The sequence below is a fragment of the Lampris incognitus genome, chromosome 17 (genome assembly GCF_029633865.1).
Source record: "Lampris incognitus isolate fLamInc1 chromosome 17, fLamInc1.hap2, whole genome shotgun sequence".
Taxonomy (NCBI): Eukaryota; Metazoa; Chordata; class Actinopteri; order Lampriformes; family Lampridae; genus Lampris; species Lampris incognitus.
Window position 1 is genome coordinate 904,126 of NC_079227.1, and position 13,645 is coordinate 917,770.

At 45.1% G+C, this 13,645-nt stretch overlaps 1 protein-coding gene across 1 annotated transcript in view; it reads left to right on the forward strand.

Moving 5' to 3' along the window:
- tut1 (terminal uridylyl transferase 1, U6 snRNA-specific) overlaps positions 1-12,273 on the forward strand; it is a 32,438-nt gene extending 20,165 nt beyond the window's left edge. Inside the window, exons 8-10 of the mRNA XM_056297523.1 lie at positions 2,745-2,867; positions 3,562-3,654; positions 10,682-12,273. Coding sequence (XP_056153498.1) covers positions 2,745-2,867; positions 3,562-3,654; positions 10,682-11,775 — 1,310 coding nt within the window. The 3' untranslated portion in view covers positions 11,776-12,273. The remainder of the gene's footprint in view (positions 1-2,744; positions 2,868-3,561; positions 3,655-10,681) is intronic.
- Positions 12,274-13,645: the final 1,372 nt, after the last annotated feature.

Consider the following 13,645-nt stretch of genomic DNA (forward strand, 5'->3'; position numbering starts at 1 on the left):
TGCAATTACCTGTTTCGGCCACCAGGGGGGGGGCAGTGCTCCCCCTGCCCCCCCCCCCCCCTCGCAAACTCCGCGCACGGTGTTGTGTGTGTGTGTATGTGTGTGTGTGTGTGTGTGTGCATATACGTATACATCAATACAGATACAGGAAAAAAGTTGTAATACATAGCAGTACAGGCCTGTTTGGTGCGTGGTGCACTCATCAGCTGCCAATGTGGTTCGACAAAGAAACTGTTTATGTTGCCCAGCGTCACTCCTCTAATTTCAGTTGAACAGCAACCAATCAGATGAGGAAACATTTAAACTATAACAACCAATGGGGCAGGTATTTATGATGCACAGCAACCAATGGAGGGGTAGAAACATTACAACCAATGGGGTAAGGGACTGGGGCTTGTTTTGAAAAGCGCTTAGGGACCAGGGCACTGTTGAAATGGCCTGCATTTACAATATAACAAGGTAATTTATGTGAATCATATAGTGGGGTGGTGTTGGGGCACAGTTGGAAGGACAGGCAGTTAAAATATATATATAAAAAAAACTAATAAATGTCACATATGTATCATCTAATGGGGAGGGAGAATAATAAAGACGTTTTACTTGTAGTTACAAAGGAGATATCCCCCCCACCCCGTGCTTCAGCATATCAGCTCCCTCATGCCTCTGGGTGCATGCACTTCCGACGACCCACGGTCTCACCATTCCACTTCTGACACCAATGCAGCGAATTTGGAGGGGCCGCCAGGAACCGCCACAGCTGGGATGCGAACCCGGGCCTACCGCACCATGGGTGACTATGTTAAACAGTCAATTAAAGGGTCCAACTCGTGGTGGAGGGGTTTGTGTGTCCCGGTGATCCTGCGAGCTGTGTTGTCGGGGGCAATAGCCCCTGGTGGGGTCTCCCAAGGCAAATTGGTCCCAGGGGAGGGGCCAGACTAAGAGCGATTCCCAAAAAAACCCAATGAATTTACACCAGCAGAGTTATAGCACCTTGCCAGGCAAAGGGAAACTGGGGCCCCCTCCTGGAGCCAGACCTGGGAGGGGAGGTCACTGGCGAGCGTCTGGAGGCCGGGCCTTGGCCCATGGGGCCCGGTCGGCCCAGCCCGAAAAAACAATATAGAGCCACCACCCTGTGGACCCACCACACGCGGGAATGAGCATTGGGGTAGGGTGCAATGCAGGCTGGCCGGCAGGCAAAGGCTGGGACCGGGGCATGCTGACTTCCGGCATCACAAATTGGTCCTCGGGACGTGGAATGTCACCTTTCTAGCAGGGAAGGAGCCTGAACTGGTGCGGGAGGTGGAGCGGTGCCAACTAGATACAGTTGGACTCTCCTCCACATAGCATGGGCTCTGGTACCAAACACCTAGAGAGGGGCTGGACTTATTACTTTTCCGGAGTTGGCCAAGGTGACAGGTACTGGGCAGTGTGGGGATACTCACAAGTCCCTGGTTGAGTGCCGCCATGTTGGAGTTCTCCCAGGGGAATGAGAGGGTTGCCTCTGTACGACTGAGAGTCACTGGGAGAAAGGCTCTGACTGTTGTATGTGCTGCTCGCCACAACCAAACATCTCCAACTGCAACTGCCATGTTAAGGCATCGTGTCTTCTTGAAGGAAAATGCCAGACAGAGGGAGTCATCTACCAGTGAACAATGTGTATTTTTCCCAGAGTGCATTTTAAACTTTACTCAACAGGTCATCTTCCCAACACCATGCATTGTGCACCACTGGGTTGTGTATATTTTCATGCTCTCCGTTCTGTTTTGTTAAAAGGTGATGGATATGTGTGCAATTTTCTGCGTTGAGTTGGATTTGGTGCAGCATCTGCAGTAATGTGGATGTTGTACCGGACTGTTGTGGTGAAGAGGGAGCTGAGACAAAGCTGTCAATTTCCCAGTCAATCTTCGTTCCAACCCTCAGCTATGGTCATGAGCTTATTTTTAGCTTTTGGTCTTCATGTGTATATCTTATACTGTGTTTGCTGTGTTTGCTTGTGTCTGTCTTGCACTGTTTGGTGAAGCCACAGCCCTCATTTCATTTTTAACATGTGCCTGAACATTGTTTTTAATGACAATACATTGAACTGAATTGAATTGAATAGAATTGAATTGGGTAGTGACCGAAAGGGTGAGATCATGGATACAAGTGGCTGAAATGAGTTTCCTCCATAGGGTGTCTGGGCTCAGCCTTAGAGATAGGGTGAGGAACTCGGACATCCGGAGGGAGCTCAGAGTAGAGTCGCTGCTCCTTTTCGTCAAAAGGAGCCATTTGATGTGGTTCGGACATCTGATTAGGATGCCTCCCGTGCACCTTCCTTTGGAGGTTTTCCGGGCATGTCCAACTGGGAGGAGACCCCGGGGTAGACCCAGAACTCGCTGGAGGGACTACATGTCCAATCTGGCTTGGGAACACCTTGGTATCCCCCAGGAGGAGGTGGAGAGCGTTACTGGGGAGAGGGACGTCTGGAGTGCCCTACTTAGCTTGCTGCCACCACGACCCAACCCCGGAGAAGCAGTTGTTGATGAGATGAGATTAGAGATGAGTTGGATTTGTTAAATTAAGCTTTAATCTGCTTTTAAGTCACAAGGAACAAAATTAAGCAGCAGATTTTAGGGGGTCTGAAACAGTCATATTGGGAGTAATGATGACAGTCGGTTTTAATGCAACATATACTGATGTTAAGACAATGTGTTGGTACTGTGGTCTGGTGTCTGCCATGATAGAGATGTGTTATGATCACACAGGAAACCCTGGTGGCTCCGGTCCCCTTCTCAACAACTATGCTGTGACGCTGCTGGTCATCTACTTTCTGCAGAACTGTGAGCCGCCGGTCCTCCCCACCGTGGACCAGCTCAAAGACATGGCCTGTAAGAACCACACAACTTTCCCAATGGGTATAACACAATGTCAGCCAGGTACCAACTGAATCTATCACGTGAGAGAAAAGTCATTGATTTAAAAGCATGTTCTGTTGATTCTCATTTTATTGCACACTTTATTTTGTTAAGGACTACTTCTCAGTTTACCTTATGTTTCATATTTCAGTTCAGGATTCAGGAAAAAATACAGTTTATTCCATCACAGCATCTTATTTTCCTGGTTAGCATGTGTTCAGCTAGAGAGGGTTGGTGGTGGATCCAGCTGTTTGGATGAAACGCCATGTCTGTGTTGGATGTTGGAGTGTCTGTGTGAATGTTGGCGTGTTTGTGTTGGATGTTGTAGCATTTATGTTGGATGTTGGGGTGTCTGTGTTGGATGTTGGAGTGTTTGTGTGGATGTTGGGTGTTGGAGTGTTTATGTGAATGTTGGAGTGTTTGTGTTGGATGTTGGAGCATTTATGTTGGATGTTGGAGTGTTTGTCTGGATGTTGGATTGTTTGTGTTGGAGCGTTTATGTTGGAGGTTGGAGTGTTTGTGTTGGATGTTGAAGTGTCTGTGTGGATGTTGGAGTGTCTGTGTTGGATGTTTGAGTGACTGTGTTGGATGTTGGATGTTGTGTTGATGTGGTTGTGTTGCTCAAGTGTGTCGGTCTGATTCTTGTGATCTGTTTTGTGATGTGAAGGCGAAGAGGAGGAGTGTGTGATCGAGGGGTGGAACTGCACCTTCCCCAGTCAGCCCATCTCGGTGCCTCCCAGCAAGAACACCCAGGACCTGTGTACGTCACTCAGGGACTCATTAACTTAAGAATAGTATTAGTACACCAATTAATATATTAGTTTCCTAATCTATATATATATATATATATATAAACATAAATATATTAATATCCTAATAAATATATCTACTTTAAGAATAGTATTACTACCCCAACTAATATATTAGTATCCTAATAAATATATCTGCCTTAAGTAGTATCAGTACAGTACCCCAACTCACATATTACTGTCGTAATAAATACTATATCTACCTTAAGTAGTATTAGTACCCTAATAGTTACTTTATGATAACGATCATTAATAAGCCATTAAAAGACACTCATTAATGATGAGCAAATCATGAAAAAAAACATGAATATATATCTGTAAATTATTAGTTAATTTTCTTCTTCGGCAGTCCATCAAAATGATGATGACTGATGCAGTTTAAGCTCAGCAAGCACGCCTGTGGGCCATCAGGCCCGCATTAGAGCGACAATATTGTCCACATTTGTCACAGACAAATGTTGTTTGAGTTGGTCTGTTATGTCTTGCATGGTGGGCCTTATCATAGGCTTCTTGTCTCTTTCATTCAGCACCTGTTCTCAATTGCCTTACTGTGGAGCGCCATCTCTGTCTGTCCAGGGCCACTGTCTCCAAGCTGGAGTCATCTATGCCACAGATCTTCATGTGGCGCTTGAGCACATCTTTGAAGCGTAGCTTCTGGCCTCCCTGCTTCCGTTTTCCCTGGCACAGCTCCCTGTAGAAAATCTCTTTTAGTAGGTGGTTGTCTGGCATTTTTCTCACGTTGCCGGCCCATCTGAGCTGGGAGGCTGTTATTAGGGCTTCAACACCGACAGTACCAGCACATCTCAATACTTCCACGTCGGGCACCTTGTCTTCCAATCTGATTTGCAGCAGCTTTCGCAAATGATGAAGCTGTATGTTGGTGAGCGTCTTGATGTGCTTGTGATACAGGGTCATGCATTCAGTGGAGTATAGTAGAGACGAGAGAACAGCTGTGTTGTAGACCTTGATCTTTTTTGTCAGCCTGATGTCATGGTGGGACAAAAGTCATCTGTGGAGGACACCAAAGGCTTTTGTGGCTGCTTGGATTCTTCTGTCCACTTCTAAGTCAGAGGAGTTTGTATCTGTCACAGCACTGCCCAGATAGGTAAAGCACTCAGTTGTCTCCAGAGTTGCTCCATTAACAAAAATACTGGGCTGACCTTCTTCGGGGCTTTTCTGAGGGGGAGGCTGGTACAAAAACTCTGTTTTGGAGACAGTCCAAAGAGGGTAGCCGCTGAAGAGAAGCAATCTACTATTTCTTGCATTTCTCCAGGATCATTGGCAACCAGAGCTGAGTCATCTGCATAGAGAAGCTCTCAAGCACAGAGTTCCCTTGTTTTGGTAGACGCCTTGAGTCTCACAAGATTGGAGAGGTTTCTATCTGTTCAAGTCCTGATGTACTAGCCACCTCTCAAGTTGGCTGACATTGTTTCTAGGACTGCAGCGAGATATAACGTGAATAGGGTTGGTGCAAGCACACAGCCCGGCTTCACTCCGTTTGATGTTGAAAGCATCGCTGACGTCTCCTCCAACTGATACTTTCCCTGTCATATCATCGTGGAAAAGTCGGATGATGCTGATCAGTTTCTGGGGGCAGGCATAATTCTCTAGCACTTTCTACAGTGTCCCTCTATCAGCAGTGTCAAAAGCTTTTGAAAAGTCCACAAACACAATATAAAGTGGCTGGTGCTGTTCGGTCGCTTTCTCTTGGAGTTGTCTCACGGTGAAGATTGTGTCTGACCTCTGATGACTAGTAGTTCTCCTGATTTCCTACGTTAAATGCACTTATTGTAAGTTGCTTTGGATAAAAGCGTCAGCTAAATGACTGTAATGTAATGTAATGTAATGTCTGTGGTGGATCTACCAGATCTGAAATCACATTGGCTTTCAGGCAACACGTCTTCTGAAAGGATCTTTATCTGGTTCAGTATGATCTTAGCCAGGACCTTTCCAGCACTCGACAGAAGTGAGATCCCACGGCGGTTTCCATAATCACTTCGTTCACCCTTCTTCTCGTAGATGGTCACAATCAAAGCATCTTTGAAGTCTTGAGGAAGGCATAGGTTCTGCCAGCAGGCATTATAGAGCTTTAGTAGCTCTGACTTAAGTATTGAGCCGCCATGCTTCAGGATGTCTGATGGGATGCCATCTTATCCTGGTGCCTTCCCGCTTCTGGTGTCTTTAAGTGCTTTCTCTACTTGAGCAATTGTGATATCAGCTCACAGAGGTCTTCTCTTATCAGCCTTCTTGTAAGCCATTGGCATGCATTTGGATCTGCTGATCTTTCTTGTTTCAAGAGCGTGCAGAAGTCCTCTTTCCATCTTCTGTGATCTCTTTCAGGTCAGTACACAGCTTACTTCCATCTGCCGTTTTTGCTAGTGCTATCACTTTGCTTCTTGGACCGTAGATGGCTCTCAGTGCAGAGAAGAGTCCATGCATATCATTTCGATCTGCTAAGGCCTGTAGCTCTTCTGCTTTCTTGCTCAACCAGTTGTCATTCATCACCCTAATCTCTTTCTGAACTTTGGCTTTAATTGCCTTGAAGGCCGATTGACTCCTCTCAGAGCTCTCTTTCAGGTGGGCATTGTGAAGCATTTGCTTTTCCTGTAGCAGTTCTTGGATTGCATCATCTTGATCCTGGAACCAGTCAGGCAATTTTCTTTTTGAATGACCAAGCACCTCTTTTGCTGAATTATAGATGGTCTCTTTCATTTGTATCCAGCATTCTTCAACATTACTTGCGCCTGTTGCAACCCTTTCTTCATCTTGAAGAGCAGATATGATTGCAGCAGCTAGTCTCATTGATGTTCTGTGCTTGCTAGCATGTTGGTATCCAGTTTCTTCGATGCTTCACAAGGTGTTTTTGGTGACTTCATATAGTTTCATTCACAACTGTGTTTGGACCAGGTAGTGATCAGTTGAGCATTCCGCTCCATGCATCACCTTTGTTGAGAGTACTTCTGTCAAAATTGCCCTGCGAGTCACAATGTAGTCTAACAAATGGAAATGCTTTGATCTTGGATGCATCCAGGTGAAGTAGTTCTCTTCGAGCTGAGAGAAGAAGGTGTTTGTGATACACAGGTCACGCTCAGCACAGAAATTCAACATAAGGTCGCTATTTGTATTCTTATTGCCCTTGCCAAACTTTCCGATGCCACCCTCATAGGTTAAGTGGTCCTTGCCTATCCTTGCATTGAAGTCTCCTAAAATGAGAAGCTTGTCTGCACTTGGTACACTGTCTGCTACTTCAGCCAATTTCTGGTAGAAAGATTCCTTGTCTTCATCTGGATACACCATGGTTGGAGCATACACATTGATGAGTGATAAGAAGCGTTCTCTGCCCACAGGGACTCAGAGACCCATAATCATCTCAGAGATTCCTAATGGTAGAGTGGGCAATGGGGATGCAATTCTGTTGGTAATGGCAAAGGCCACTCCAGCATCTCTCCTTCCATCGGCCTTTCCAATCCAGAAGAAAGTGTAGTTGCTCTCTTGTATTTGTCCTTGGTCTTCAATCCTTGTTTCTTGGCGAGCAGCAATGTCAATGTGGTATCTTTCTAGCTCCTTAGCAATCAATGCAGTTCTCTCAGGTCTGGTATGGTTGTCCAACATGGTCTGAACGTTCCATGTAGCAACAGTCAGTTTCACTTTCTTGCATTTTCGACCGCTGAAGTGAAGACCCGCTGGCCGCGGCGAACCAACCAGGTAGTTTCTGAGCAAGCTTTTTTTTACCCCACCTTTTCTAGAGGCTTTCCCCTTACAGGGCTGTCAGTGCTTTCCCTGAAAAGGGCTGGCCGGACACTCGCACAGCTGCCTCGACCCTGTTGTTGCGACTATCACATGTGAGTCACCTACACTACCGTTCAAAAGTTTGGGATCACCCAAACAATTTCGTGTTTTCCATGAAAAGTCACACTTATTCACCACCATATGTTGTGAAATGAATAGAAAATAGAGTCAAGACATTGACAAGGTTAGAAATAATGATTTGTATTTGAAATAAGATTTTTTTTACATCAAACTTTGCTTTCGTCAAAGAATCCTCCATTTGCAGCAATTACAGCATTGCAGACCTTTGGCATTCTAGCTGTTAATTTGTTGAGGTAATCTGGAGAAATTGCACCCCACGCTTCCAGAAGCAGCTCCCACAAGTTGGATTGGTTGGATGGGCACTTCTTTGAGCAGATTGAGTTTCTGGAGCATCACATTTGTGGGGTCAATTAAACGCTCAAAATGGCCAGAAAAAGAGAACTTTCATCTGAAACTCGACAGTCTATTCTTGTTCTTAGAAATGAAGGCTATTCCATGCGAGAAATTGCTAAGAAATTGAAGATTTCCTACACCGGTGTGTACTACTCCCTTCAGAGGACAGCACAAACAGGCTCTAACAGGTACTATTTAATGAAGATGCCAGTTGGGGACCTGTGAGGCGTCTGTTTCTCAAACTAGAGACTCTAATGTACTTATCTTCTTGCTCAGTTGTGCAACGCGGCCTCCCATTTCTTTTTCTACTCTGGTTAGAGCCTGTTTGTGCTGTCCTCTGAAGGGAGTAGTACACACCGGTGTAGGAAATCTTCAATTTCTTAGCAATTTCTCGCATGGAATAGGCTTCATTTCTAAGAACAAGAATAGACTGTCGAGTTTCAGATGAAAGTTCTCTTTTTCTGGCCATTTTGAGCGTTTAATTGACCCCACAAATGTGATGCTCCAGAAACTCAATCTGCTCAAAGAAGTGCCCATCCAACCAATCCAACTTGTGGGAGCTGCTTCTGGAAGCGTGGGGTGCAATTTCTCCAGATTACCTCAACAAATTAACAGCTAGAATGCCAAAGGTCTGCAATGCTGTAATTGCTGCAAATGGAGGATTCTTTGACGAAAGCAAAGTTTGATGTAAAAAAAATCTTATTTCAAATACAAATCATTATTTCTAACCTTGTCAATGTCTTGACTCTATTTTCTATTCATTTCACAACATATGGTGGTGAATAAGTGTGACTTTTCATGGAAAACACGAAATTGTTTGGGTGATCCCAAACTTTTGAACGGTAGTGTATGTGCAGAGGTCTTGCTAGTAGCTTCCAGCTCCTTAAGCCTGCTACTATCACGTTCATTCTGTCACCATAGGACTTTGTAAACAAGCTCTCCTCGCAAGTGCTTTTCCCATTGAGCTCTCCTCACATCACGCCTTGCACAGTAGTTAAGACAGTCGGTGTTGTGCCCCCGCTGAACAGTCTCTCTGGACCTCAAAACCATTCCTAAGCAGTACTCTGTAGTGCAATGGGTTCAGTAGATAAAGAGGTTGCCCCGCAGTGACAGCTTACTTGTCAAGTGATGCCATCCATTGACAGAGTGGTTCCTCTGCATGCCATCTGATGTTTGTGTCATTGGTCTGATATGGTTCATGATCTTATTGGGCTCTTCTGCTGCAAACACCATCAAGCACCCTGCTGCCAGCGCATTCTTGGATTAAAATTCGGAGTTACCTTCTCCTAGCCTTTGCCTAAAGAGGCAAATCTACAAGGCAGTAGAAACAGATGCAGATAGTACCATCTACTGTCATAATGGTAGCAGAAAAGGCTGACCTGACTTATATTAGTTAATACTATGTTAACAGTACAGTTGTGTACTATTACTTCATGGATTGTTAAGTATAGGTATTGGGTGTGAGATGGTTACATGTTGGCTGTGGTTTGGGGTGGTTAATATGAGGGTAAAGATCTGGGAGGTGGATCATTCATCATAATAATCATAATCATGTGCGTTGGCTGTGTCTCTGTCAGGAAGTGTATTTCAGTTTCCTACATCAACGTTCACCTGCAGCTGGTCAGCAACACAACGTAACTCACGGTGTTGTTGTGCCATGTGGGCCACTTGTTTGTGGTTTAGCATCCTTGAACAAACACAAGTTGCTGTGACCAGATGAACCTGTGTTGTTTTAACTGCACTGTCAACATAGTAGTAAATAGTCATTTACAAAGGTATATTAATGGTTTGTTCATGATGTTAACTTATGTCTTATGAATGACTTACTAATAATCATAATTATAAAGTGTTAGCCCTAATGAATAAACCTGCCTTAGTACCCTGAAATATATCTACCTTAAGTTATATTAGTACCTTGAAATATATCTACCTTAAGTTATATTAATACCCTGAAATATATCTAGTTCTATTAGTACCCTAATGAATACATTTACCTTAAGAAGGCAAACTGTAATCCAAACCCTCTGATGGTCTGGTGGCTTGTCCAGGGTGTCTCCCCGCCTGCTTCCAATGACTGCTGGGATAGGCTCCAGCATCCCCGTGACCCTGAGAGCAGGATAAGTGGTTTGGATAATGGATGGATGGATGGATTTTTTTTTTAAATGGTTGTACCTGACCTAGCCCCTTTACTAATTATGGTATAGTGTAACTTCTTCAATCTGATTGGATTGTCTTCTGGCTATTACTGAACCAAAGCACCATCACAGATCTGACATCAGAATCTGTTGTATTTGATCTGTAGGTTCTTACATTGATAGGTTTCTTTACAAGGGAACCTTAAACACAACACAGACAAGTCATTTCAGTAGAAATTTAGTGGACACCTTGTTGGTCTGCCATTTTCAAACAAACCCATAGCTGTGCGAACACTTTGCTGCTATTGCTGCATAGTTTAAAGAGGACTGAAAGTGATCTGACGAGGAGTCCCATTAACATTGTTTCAGTCACAGCCACTCAGCTACATCTACGCATCATATAACTCATCATAAAACACATCAGGAAAGGTGAAATATTACCCATGACCTCAAAAAAATGTCAATGATATATGAAGACATCAACCATGTCTATGTATATAAAAAGGTATTCTGACAGTTCTAAAAATATCAGAAGAGAGTAGAAGATGCCAGGTCTCTACTGAGTGGTATTAACACCATACAATAATTATATTGATGAATACTCAGCCATCACCATTGACTTTGTTGTCTCTTTACACAGGTTCCTTGTTGGCTGCTTTTTTCTCCTTCTATGCTCAGTTTGACTTTGCTGGCAGTGTCATTTCCCTCAGGGAGGGTCATTCACTCCCCATCACCTCCTTCCTCTGCCCGGCTCAGGAGGAAGGAGGCAAGGCCCTGCGAGAGGAGAAACCCACCAAGGCCCAGGTCCTCACCCCCAAACTGGGTTCTGTAAACCTCCTGGACCCCTTTGAGCTCTCCCACAATGTCACCGCCAATCTGACGGAGCGCACCCAACGCAACTTTCAAAGGGAGTGCCAGGAGGCCGAGAAGTACTGCCGTAGCCTACAGTACCAGCGCAAGTCTACCAAGGGGAAGTCCTGGGGGCTGGTTCGCCTGTTTATCCCCCATGGCGAGGGAATGTATGACAATTCACAGGATGGGAGTGCAGAGAAGGAGCTGACCATCAGCATTCCCTTCAGGCCAGAGTTGCTCCCAGAGTTGTTACAGAGCCAGCTCCACCAGGCTGGAGACCTCTTCAGACTCCTTTGGTTCCAGAAGGTTTGTTCAGCTGTGGAGAAAGTCTTCCAGAAAATTCTCATGTGTCGCTCTGTTTCCTCTGCAGCTGCCGGCACTGAAGAAATGGAACCATCAACATATGACGTTGGTGATGATGTTGAATCCTGGACCAAAGGTGCAGCAACCGTCGGGAGCAAGAGGCCACTGTCGCCTAATGGCGGCAACACCTCTGTTTCTCCTCAGGGGAAGAAGCCAAGGTTAGAGAAGGAAGTGAAGTCCGACTTGCACCTCTGGAGCTGGACACAAAGTCACATGGTGTGGGCGGGAAGGAGGAAGGTGAAGAGGGAGCTGGTCAGAGACATAAACGGCAGGCCGGAGGCTGCGAACGTCGAGCTGGAGGTCCAGGTGACAGAGAATATTGTGAATAAAGAACCTGAGGTGAGAAATCCTTTAGAGTTCAAAGTTCAGGCTCAGATAGTGGGCGGGACACAAAGCACGCAGACCAAACTGAAGGTCCAGCCGACCAGTGATGATACCGGACTTTTCCAGGACTTCTTCCATTTCCTGGAAGTCTTCCTGCCTAAGATGGTAGCGATATTACTGGAAAAAGAGGTTTGAAATACAGAGGGAAGTCCTTTTCCTTGCATTTTGTTTTGGAAATCCTTTTTTGGATTGTTTGTGAGCACTGAATCTTTTTGTGTGTTCATATTTTAAATCTTTTATGATTAGGACATTAGATTGTGCCTTTTCTGTAGTTCAGTGAAATCTTCAAGGGTGAATTATGAAAGAACATGAATATATTCCTCTAGAAGGACCATTAACAGATATTGCTCAAAATATTGTGTTGACTCTGCTGCCCGAATATTTAGTGTTTTCATGTTCGTTTCTGTTGGTTTATCAGTGACTCTGAGTAGAGTTCCTGATAAAAGCTTTAAATCCTTTTTTGTCATATATGTGAAATACATCTATTTCTGTTTTGAAACTGACCCCTCTTTGTAAGGTAGGCTGTGATTGGAAAGGAAACTTCAGTAGTCTAAACTTGTGGAACAGATGGAGCCACTGAAGACATTGGAATTCCACCACCACTGTGAATGTTTAATGGGTGCGTTCAATAAAGACACGAAAGATTATAATTGTTTGTGTGTTATTAGCTTAGGCACATGCACATTATGTTTGTATATACTTACTATACAAAAGACATCAAATCCCTACTTAATGAAAAGAAGAGGGCCTTCAGGTCTAGGGACAAGGAGAAGCTTATGTGCACCCAGAGGGAGCTCAAAGTGAAAATAAGGGAGGGCAAAGGCACCTATCAGAGGAAGATGGCTGCAGCAGAACAACATGAGGGAGGTGTGGAGTGGTATAAGTAATATCACTAGTTGCAAACAATCAAACGGCGAGGCGGCACAAGTTGAGCTGGTTCTTCAACAGGTTCAATATAGGCCCCTGCTCACCCATCCCCCAGCTCGTTGACTGTTCCTCCTTCCCCCCTACCCATCCTGCCGCCACCCCCAGGCTCAGCTCCTATTCTTCCCCGCTGCCCCTTCCCCCTCCTCTCACCCCCCCCCCACTCATCACAGTGGACCAGGTGAAGAGAGCTGGTAAGGCTGTGCCCCAGCAGTTTGAGTCAGAGGGTGCTAAAAGCATGTGCTGTACAGCTGTGCAGTCTTCCAGCACATCTGGCAAGGGTGTGGAGGATGCAAAACTCTTTATCCTCGACAGAGTATATAAGCACCTGGAGAAACCCAATTCTCATGTGAGACTTTTATTTGCTGACGTCTCTGGCTTTTAACAAGATGCAACCTCACATTTTGATCGAGTGGCTTGCTTCTTATTTTAATTTACCTGATCAGCTTTTCATGTTGCTTTTAAACTTTTTAACATACAGAACCCAACAGAATCTGGCCTCCCGGTACCTGTCTGCTGCTTCAGGAGCAGACAGGTACCGGGAGGCAGGAAGGGCCGCTGCTTCGGTGGTCGCAAAAGCAAAAACTCGGGTGTGGGAGGAGTTTGGCGAGGCTATGGGGGAGGACTTTTGGTTGGCCTCAAGAAAGTTCTGGCAAACCATCCAGCGACTCAGGAAGGGGAACAGGGCTTGACTCAGGCTGTATTCAGCCGGGGAGGGGAACTGTTGACCTGGACTGGGGATGTTGTCAAGCGGTGGAAAGAACACTTTGAGGAACTCCTGAACCCGACTAACACGTTCTCAGTGGAGGAGGTAGAGTCTCTCAAATGAGCTATCACCATTTTTGCATAGGGTATGCATAGAAAGCTTTGATAAGGGACACCTTCCCCCTACTATGACTCAAGGCCTAATTAATCTCATTCCAAAGCCACACAAAGATAAATTACTGATAGATAACTGGCGCCCAATCTGTCTCCTCCAGAACGACTACAAAATAATAGCCATCTGTTTGGCTGAAAAGACCAAGGATGCTCTTAATGAAATAATAGATGAAACCCAATCAGGTTTTATGGCAGGTAGACA